The 9,896-nt window shown below is 39.5% G+C and overlaps 1 protein-coding gene across 1 annotated transcript; it reads right to left on the bottom strand.

Annotated features, from left to right (window-relative positions):
* Positions 1 to 1,605: 1,605 nt before the first annotated feature.
* On the bottom strand, positions 1,606 to 2,814 carry LOC125020215 (C-type lectin-like). Its single transcript, XM_047605529.1, has 3 exons — positions 2,749 to 2,814; positions 2,304 to 2,433; positions 1,606 to 1,958 (listed from the first exon to the last, which is right to left on the bottom strand). The coding sequence occupies exons 1-3, from the start codon at positions 2,812 to 2,814 to the stop codon at positions 1,606 to 1,608; spliced, it is 549 nt and encodes a 182-aa protein (XP_047461485.1).
* Between the last annotated feature and the right edge of the window lie 7,082 nt (positions 2,815 to 9,896).

The following is a 9,896-nucleotide window of genomic DNA, read 5'->3' as shown; positions in this document are numbered from 1 at the left end:
ACGCAGATTAATACACCAATACACAAGGTCTACATTTTAAAGTTTAAATGATCTCTAGGTGAAAGTATGGCTGAGCAAAGGCCTCATTTTCAATGGGAAATTTGAACTTACGTCGCGAAAAATTCATATTTCGTAAAGAAAAAAAATAGCACGACGATCCCGATCAAACCGCACGTTTTAATATATATAACTTTAAGTTAGTTTGATGAACAACTTTAAGTTGAGTTAAGGGACAAAAAAAAGGAGGAAGAGGAAAAAAGAAAAGAAGAAATGCTATATAACAATAGAGCCTCGGGGTGAAGGGGCTGGAGCCTCGGGCGTGGCCCCGTAGCCCTAACAAGGAAAAGAAGACGATATTGTCGTCATTTCCACTAACTAGAGGCTAGCTAGAGTCAGCTCTGGTCCAACAGGTTCACTGTGGTCCATTCGTTCACATCTAATTTGATTCTAATTAGAAGTCATTTATATCCTTATTTTAAAGTTGTGAGGCACTGTTAGAGGAAAACATTTAATCTTTTTAATCAGTCTCATCCTCAGAAATGGTGAATTCTCAGCCCTCTGTCTTTAAGGAATATGCAAGGCCTCCACTAGAGACAAAGAAGTTATTTTATTTCTGAACACATTAGTACAAACCACTGGATAAATGATGGTTATTAACAGGTGAATAAAGGAGACATGATCATCAGATAAATCTAAATGTCTTGGCTGAACGTGTATATCATAATTACTTATTAAACTCTACACAACCACACAAATGACTGAATATGAAGACAACAGCAAAGCTGTTTTTCATTTTAAAAAGACGAAGGAGAAGCATATCTTTCATAGGATAAGACTTCCTGACAACATTTACAGCTCATCAGTTTTGGAGTTCCTCTTCTTAGTTTCCTCCTCTTCTTTGTGGAAGACCTTTCCATCCGACTGCTTCCTCCAGCTCAGTTTGACGTCTCCACTCACTCCCTGGTCCTTCAGCTTCTGTTTCATCTGAGACACAAAAAAAGAAAATTCTAAACATATATTACCAAAACATTGTCTTGACATAGCCTGTCACCATCAGCAAGTGTCAAAAGTCCAGACCTAACCCACCATTCAGTTGTGTGTGGAGACCAACTAGACTCATGGTTCCATTAAAATAAATTTTTCAAGGGAGAATGTAATTACAAGTGTCAGAAATATTCTGGGATGTGATTTACCTGCTGCAGCATCTGCTCCATCACAGCTGGATCATTGAGGTCCAGAGAGGACTTTTTCACCAGCTTCACTTTCACCACATGCTTTGAAAATGGAGCTTTAAAATAAAGGACAGAAAGAAAAATGGTTAGCTTAGCTTAGCATGGACCCCTACAGGATCAGTGAGTAGCATCGGTCCACCAAGACAAACCCACTGATCTCTACTGCACATCAACTTTCTGAACAGTCTCATCGCTGTCATGGACGATACAGTTACTTTACAGACATGAGTTTATTTTAATGGTTCATTTTCACTTGTACTTTTTTTTTGCAAACAATATGAAAGTGGACTATTACATCTACTCAACAACATCGTGTGAGCGCAGGATAATTTTACAGTATCTGGAAAGTAAAGCTAAATGCTAAACCTAAAGGCTAACTGAAACGTAGCTTACCATTATAGCAAATAAATGCTATCTTCTTATCACAGGTCCAGTCACCCCATTTTCCAGAGTTTTCAAAGTTTGCAAATGCACAGTTCTCTTGATTGCCATGAGGCTCTCCATCTGCCCAATAGTTAAATGTTGAGCTACGTCCATCTGTCCACTTCCAGGAGTCTCTGAAGAGGCCGATCCAGGCTGAACGTCCAGAAGGTACCAGTTCCTTCACCCTCTGGTTCTCTGTCATGGTTCTCACACTGGCCAGGTCAGTGTGATGTGTTCTACAGTAGTTCTGGGCCTGAGTCCATGTAATAGTACTGTTGATGAGGACAAAAGTCACATTGGACCCTGGAAACAGACCAGAGTGAAGCACAGTGAAGAACCATAGAATTCACCTACACATTAAGAAACTGTGTCATGAAAGATTTTGTAAAAATGAAGTTGACCAAAGAAAATGTCATTCTGATAGATGTTTTCCCACGTGTACAGTATAATATACATGTGCTAAGACTCTCTTCAGTCTGGCAGCTATGTTTTTTCAAACAGAATAATTGAACTCAGGTCAAGGAAACAAACTGCTTGATTTAAAGTTCAGATCCTCACCGTCGACTTCACAGCAGATTGCATATCGAAGTGCGGTACAGGGTGCGTCGTTCCATGCTCCATCGGTATATATCTCTGCACAATATTCACCACTGCCTTCATTGCTTGGCTGAGAATCTGCCCAGTTCCTGAACTCAGTCTGGCCATCACTGTAGAAACCTCCATTTGACAACGACCACCTCCAGCTGTTCACATCATCGTACAACCCGATCCAGGCTAGCTGAAAAACAACAAGCAGAGATACTCCTCACTACCACGGACACCAAACAGCTCCTACATGGACTAAATCTGGCTTCTTGCTGGTTAATAGATCAGTGACTTGTGTTAATCTGCAGAATAATGACGGATACATTCATCCTCAAACATCCTGCTCTAGTCTCAACTCAACAACTCAACTTCTTCCCAACGCAGGATCAGACTCGTGGTTTAAGAGGTGTTATTTAATGTTGTAATGTGATGATGTTAATCATTTCCATTATTTAGTGCCACATGAGGCTGATACACTGTAATTCTCAGACAAGAAGACTGAACTTACGTAGCCATAGAGGTAGAACATTTTGCTTGTATCTACCACTGCGTTGAGGACGTTCACATCATCCATGTCGTCTATAGAGGCCAGGTCAGTGTATTTATCTCTGCAGTAACTCAGAGCTTCAGTCCAGTTCTTCAGTTCATAAACAAAGTGGTAACGACGTTCAGCATTAGAGGAGACAGCACACAGCCCTGCAGCCACAGACAAGAATACAGATTAGACCTGGAATAAAAGCATCATTTATCTCTCATAACGTAGCTTTATAATGTCTTGTTCTGGAGGAAAAGGAACTTTACTATCATGAACATAACTACTGCTGTAGAACTACTACAATTTATACATTTAAAGAATGACAAAAGAAATCAATAACTTGTATAAAATACTTGCCTGAGGCAGCTATGATGTAAAGAAGAAAATTCTTCATCCTTCTCTGTTTGTTTTCTTCAGGTTGCCTCTAAACAACCAACGAGTAAAACTGGATTTAATTCTGTCTCTCCTGGTAGAAACTCCTTCCCTCTCACCTGGCGAACGTTAGATGGTGGTTGTCTTAGTTTGCCACCGACACTATTTTAAATCAATGATCAGACATTCACACCCACTTTCACCCTTAATTCTATTTACAATTCAAATACTTGGTGTCAGATTCATCAGGATGTTGTGTAGCCAGCCAGTAGATCATACAGTCGGGTGAATGGAGTCTGTCCACACAATTCTCCATCAACTATCCACCACACTCCAGAGGACTTTATCTTCTACTCCCATACACTCACTACATTCTTCTCCCATACAGATTACATTAAATTGTCAACAACATTTCTCCTATATGTCAATGTTGCAAGGCTAATGAAGACAACCTCCTGCACATGCATTTTAATTTAATTTTATTTATTTATTTATTTTTTCTGTGCTTTTGTTGCTCAATTTGAAATATTTATGAGGCTTTCATCTGTAAAGCTTGGTCCTGGCAATATCTTAGTTTTGTCCTTATTTAAGATGAAATATGGTTAAACCATTTAAGACAGTTCAGTTTTGTGTGTGAGTGTCTGTATGTGGGTTTAAGCAAGACCTTTTCTTTCTTTTTTATTTAATTTATTTATTTTTTTAATTTATTAAATTTAATTTTTTTATTTATATTTATGAATTGGTTTCTTTTATTTTTATTCTCCATTTTTCACACTGTTTTCATGTATTTACTTATTTTGAGATATGTGTATTTTGGCTTTTTTCTTTCTTTTTGGTATTGTATTCACATTGTTATTTGAGCATCTGTTAATAAAAAACATATCTATGCAAAAAATAAAAAATAAATAAAAAAATATCCGCCACGCAGTTATTTGCCTGACAAAGTATGAGCCTTCTGCCTCCATCTAGTGGTCATATGGTGGCACTAGTGATAACAAACACATCACAGCCGCCTTGTTGTGAATGAAACGTTTGCAAACACATGTAACATCCCCCCAGTAACATGGAGTATGTGGAACTGACAGCCTGTGCTGCAGCTATGCAACTTTGGAACAAACCTTTTGGACCAAAACTTTTGCAAATGATATCACACTGGACTATTATATCTGCACAACAACAGCATGTTATCATGTTAGCACGGGCTCACAGAGCTGTTAGCATTGGATGTTTTTTACAGTATCTGCAAAGCAAAGCTAAATGCTAAACCTGGGTGGAGTTGGATTGCTATAGCCTTGTGATCGGTCAGTATTGTGGGATCTAATTTTATTAAGCCCACCTTATTTCCTAATTCTGCTGAAATTAACCAAAACTCCGTGCAGGCCTGGAGGGCTCTGTTCTGGGAGGTCATCAGTCCACACGTTCATCAAACACTGTGTTGAAATCTCCTCCCCATGAACTTACCGCAGAGGGAAACAATGTCAACTACTGATCTATTTGTATTCTATTGTTGAGAAAACAATGTTACTGCCGAGTTTACTCTTGGCAGCTTATGTACTGATGTCTGCCATCAGAATGAGCCATGTACCATTATATGTTGTAGGATGGCGCCCCCTACTGAGTGACTGCTGCCGTGGGAAAACCACACATTTCTTCCCCAACAACAACAACAAAATAAGACACCAACATTTTCCTTATTAGAGAATGTTCAAGTTAGTTTTCAGCTTGTGGAAGGATACCCAAAACGTTTGACCCACGTCATACATTTTTAAGGCAATCCCACCAAATACTAAGGGAATGTATGTTAACTCGTGACCTCAAAGTAAGAAAATTCTGAAATATTCTCTCTCTCATTATTGTGACATTTAGGAAATAGAATTAACTTTGCTAATTCTAACGGACCTAAAACAGGGTGAGGAAAAAAAAAAAAACGTCTTAACTTCTTATGTTCAGATTGCTACTGTTCCATCTCTCCTGTGGTTTATACCTAATATTTGACATAAGCAAGCGCTCAGCAGACCTGGGGGAACCTGACCAGGTGAGTTGGACCCAGTCCATTCAGCAATTTGTTGGCAAACATTAAAATCTTGAAGCCTGATCACGTGGTTAAAGTGGGACACAGCATTTGTTTATGAAAATTCTCAGTTATGCAGGTCATGTTATTAGAATTAGAAAACCCGCAATAGGGAAATTGCTGAACAGCATTGAATGTAAATATGGTAGATTTATTTGTACCAGAGTTAGCTACTAGCTAATTAGTCTCTTAGCAGGAACATAGAGCTAACACTAAAACAACAAGCACACCTGAATACAGACAAATATAAAAACATTGTGACAAAACAACACCTTCAGACAACAACTAGGGATGTATACCGAGTACCGGTATTGTTTGGTACCAGTCCAGAATCTTAACGGTACTGGGGAACTAACATCACAGAATGCATGGTTTTATAATGGAGTGGCAGCCAGATTAAAAAGTGTAATTATAATGGAGGTCTAAAAGCCCCATCATCCTACTGTTTATTCTATTTTGATGTCACAGTGATGATAACTGCATGGCTTTTTCTCTAGTGCCTTGAGAGTTTGTTTCAGCTTCTTCTTCTTCTGCACTGAAGAAGCTATTTTGATGGTTTTACACATGAATAGCGAAACGTGTAAAGATCAGTGTATTTATCTCTGCAGAGCTGCGGTGCAGTTCTTCAGCTCATAAACAAAGTGGTAACGGAGTTCAGCTTTAGAGGAGGCAACACACAGCCCTGCAGGGATAAACTGGACATTTGATTAGCAAATGAGAACGAGCTGATGACAGAAGTACGATACAGGACTTCTTCCTTTAATCAACACGGCTGAACAAACTCTGCATTATGTGAGTAGGAAAATTCTTGGTTACAGAAGCATCTGTCTTTACAGATACTGTGTCTCACAGAAAACCACCAGACAGATGTGAGGGAAGGTGTTTCTGAAGTTTTCAGAAATGATCCTCTGCATCCACAGACGACAGGAGCAAAACAGAACAGAGCAGCCTAGGATGGACTGTTTTCTTCTCTGCATGATAGCGGCATCAGGCAAGTTTTATACAACCCATCATTTTATTACTGTGGTGTCAATGAGTGACAACTGTAAAACCAGTGATTGTAGTTCTAGTATTATCTCTGTTGCTGTACTGTATACAGAACATTTGCATTGATTGATTGATTGTCTTTATTTCAAACACGTAAGTAATGAAACAAAGTAAAACATAAAGTAAAACAGATAACAAAGACAAAAACATGTGGATTAATAAGTAGACAAATAAATCAAAAGCAGAGATGGTTTTCACCTGCTGAAAAGAGAGCAGGACGAAGTGGAAAGTTGTCTAGTTTCATTTAGACACAGTCAATATTATTATTAACATATTGGTATATATAGTAAAAAAAACAAAAAAAAAACAAAAAACAACACATGTCACACCTTAAAGCTACTTAATAAGAGCAACATTTATCAGAATCCTGACCTGTTGTATTCTTGTCTGTGGCTGCAGGGCTGTGTGCTGTCTCCTCTAATCCTGAACGTCGTTACCACTTTGTTTACGAACCGAAGAACTGGACTGAAGCTCTGAGTTACTGCAGAGATAAATACACTGACCTGGCCTCTATAGGCGACGTGGACGATGTGAACGTCCTCAACGGAACGGTGGATACAAGCAAAATGGTCTACGGGAACATCAGCGATGTAAGTCAAAGTTAATGTTAAACCTCAACCTGGCAAAATCTAATGCTTTATTAATGAATTCATCAGTCTCACGAAATGGCTTTAACCCTCTGGACTCCAGAGAATAACGGGCCGTTTTTTGACTACTTTTGGTTTTACCTTTATATTTCATCTTAAAAACAGTTTACATTGTTGCCACGTTCAGTATTATTCTTTTCAGCACAACCTCACCTGTGTCATTTTATAGTCATTTTTCTTTCATTATGATGAACTGTATTTACGCATTGGACCTAAAACCAGACTAAAACTATGAAATCCCAGTAGGAATAACTTACATTTTTCTCTGTGAGAACCATGAACTTATTTAACAAACCATTTTTATAACTTAGGATGTAAATTTCAAAAGCTTATGTACAAACAACAATTGTATTTGTAACTATTTGAAGCATTTGAAGCTGGTGAGCGTTTTCCTTTTCACTGTTTCTCTGTGCACCGGACGCGCATCAGCATGACGGTAATATTAACAAAAAGTTTGCGGTAAATTATTTTGAATTAATCTAGTTTTACCTATCAACACAGTTTAAAAACTGGTATAAAGTTTGAAGTTAGCACTTTATACACAAGTTGAAACAGAGATTCAGTGACGCTACGCCTCTTAATCCACAGCCATGTTCCTGATCGCTTTCCTGCTGTGCAGTCCCCTCATGCCCAACAGCTTGACAATTTTACAATTGCCTACCAGCTCCTCATACTTGTCCCACTTCATCTCAAAAGCCTCCTCCATCCGGTCTTTCGCTGGGCACTGTTATGACAAAATAAACAATATCTTGTCATGTCAAACTTAGTGTGATCCAGAGTCGAGACTTCTCCACCTTAATCTATCCCCAAGCCATTAAGTTTCATTTTCTATAACGTTCCACTGGGTCATATATAGGACGGCAGTAGTTTTTTTAACAAATCGTAGCTCTGTATTCGTAGCATTTTCTTCGGATTTCATTGATATAAGCCATTATAGGATTCAACCAACACAACCAACACATTTTGTTCCAAGCAATAAAAAACAGCACTTATCAAAACAAAGCCTCATATCGATCCAACAATCAGTATCATCCAGATCAAAATGCCTCTTTTGTTTTGATAAGTGTCCAAACTGTCAATTTCAGTCTTATATTCAGTCCAAAAACTACTTTTAGTTCCTAAAAATCCACAAAGAGCTGTTTCAACATCTTAGACAAAGAAGTCTCAAAAAATACAATAGAAACTTCAGAGTCTTGTCTTTCAAAAAAGACTAAGATCATCAACAGCGTACAGTTTACTTTGGGTTTGTTTTAAAATGGTTTTCTGCAAAAAGGCTGGAATACTAAGGGGTTAAAATAAGCAAACAATGATCTACTTAATCTAAATCTCGTCAGAAGCCCACAACAGGTCAGAGTCTTTGTGTGTGATAATGAGGCATGTTTGTGGTTGTTCATTTCAGAGAGCTTGGATCGGGTTGTTCGATGACATAAACAGCTGGAGATGGTTGATATCGTCCAAAAATTTCTACAGTGATGGTGAGGCTGAGTTCAGGAACTGGGGGCCTTCGCAGCCAAACAATTTAAAGAGTGTTCAACACTGTGTTGATGTGTTGAGCGATGGAACATGGAACGACGACAGTTGCACCCTGCAGGTCCTAGCAATCTGCTCTGAAGTCAAAGGTGAGGATTTTAACCTATGGAGAACAAATCAGTTTGTATTTTGAGCCGAACTCTCTGCTTCTGTTTGACACTTGTCTTCCAAACTTCATTTAGTTTTGAATTTATTTAGTCTACACACTACACGAGGTCGGGTAGCTGTGGAGTGCGGAAGTCCGAGGTGTTCCCTATTCATTCTGTCTCTACCTACAGTTCATGGCCACAGAGGAGGACTGGAACAAACATAAACTCATAAATCGAAACCTTTGATTTACAGCTCAGTTCAATACGAACTCACCAACAATCTGGAGAGAAAAATCCACCGTTTTTCAGCAGATGACCTCAGATGTGGAGTTACTGACCCTCATCCCAGCCACTTCCCACGAGGCTGCAAACTGTCCCACAGTCTGATGCAGCCAACAGAACCACATCATCTGCAAAAAGCAGGAATGGGAGTGTGAGGCCCCCATATCACCCCCCCCTCCTCACCCTGGCTGTGCCTTCCCATCCAGTCCATAAATGCAATGAACATGTCCAGGGGCAAGGGACAGAGTCCAACACCCACCGGAATCACATTTGACTTTATACAGGGACTGGATGAATGGCTGACCGGTATCTCGTACTCTCTTGGTAGGCCCTCTGCAACTCCACAAAACACATGTAGACTGGATTGTCAGACTCCCATATTGCCCCAAGCAGCTCCACAAAGATAAAGAGCTGGTCCATTGTTCCACAACCCAGAAAGAATCCATTGCTACTCCTGAATCCTCAAATTCGACTGTCAGTTGGACTCTCTCCCAGGGAGGCTACGGGGTGTGATACCCCGAATGAGCTGTAACTCTGGTAAAGTCTTGTCTCGGTATCCTGTAGTTCTCTTAAATTCTCGTCACTTTGAGAAAGATGGGCTTGAAATCACATGACCCCCTACGTTGCACTTTTGCTATATACCTATAAAAATCTATCTGAAAAACCAGTGTAGGTGTTTCTGTTACATGTTTTTTTTTTATTGAGATATTTAAGTTTTGCGCATTTCTAGAGGGAATGGAAACACAGCACCTGACGATTAAACCGAGAACAACGGGGAAAGGCAGCGTAATATGCACCCTATGGGCATATGGGTTAACAAGACACAGGCGAAACAGAAATTACTCAAAAGCCAACACCATGACACTCCAACACCTCGTTGCATCAGTCTATATCTGCCGATGGAGGCCCAGTGCAGCCTTGGATGGGAAATAATCGGGTCACTGTCTCTCCTGGATGGAACAACCTACGCCAGTTGGGTGTGGATTGCATATCTGGATGAAATAACCTCAGTTTTGATGATCAGACCTTTCTGGGTCCTGGTTTTGCTGCTGTTGTTGGAGAAGAAGACAACACCCAAACTAT

Source organism: Mugil cephalus, chromosome 1, assembly GCF_022458985.1.
Source record: "Mugil cephalus isolate CIBA_MC_2020 chromosome 1, CIBA_Mcephalus_1.1, whole genome shotgun sequence".
Lineage (NCBI taxonomy): Eukaryota > Metazoa > Chordata > Actinopteri > Mugiliformes > Mugilidae > Mugil > Mugil cephalus.
The sequence above is the reverse complement of the archived record's forward strand: the minus strand, read 5'-3'. Positions and strand labels throughout refer to the sequence as shown.

Excerpts from the sequence above, each read along its gene's own strand:
- LOC125020215 (XM_047605529.1), bottom strand. The coding sequence starts at position 2,814 with ATGGATGATGTGAACGTCCTCAACGCAGTGGTAGATACAAGCAAAATG. Across the intron at positions 2,434-2,748 it reads TGTTCTACCTCTATGGCTAC|CTAGCCTGGATCGGGTTGTA; the intron begins GTAAGTTCAGTC and ends GTTGTTTTTCAG. Across the intron at positions 1,959-2,303 it reads GCCAAGCAATGAAGGCAGTG|GGTCCAATGTGACTTTTGTC; the intron begins GTGAATATTGTG and ends GTCTGTTTCCAG.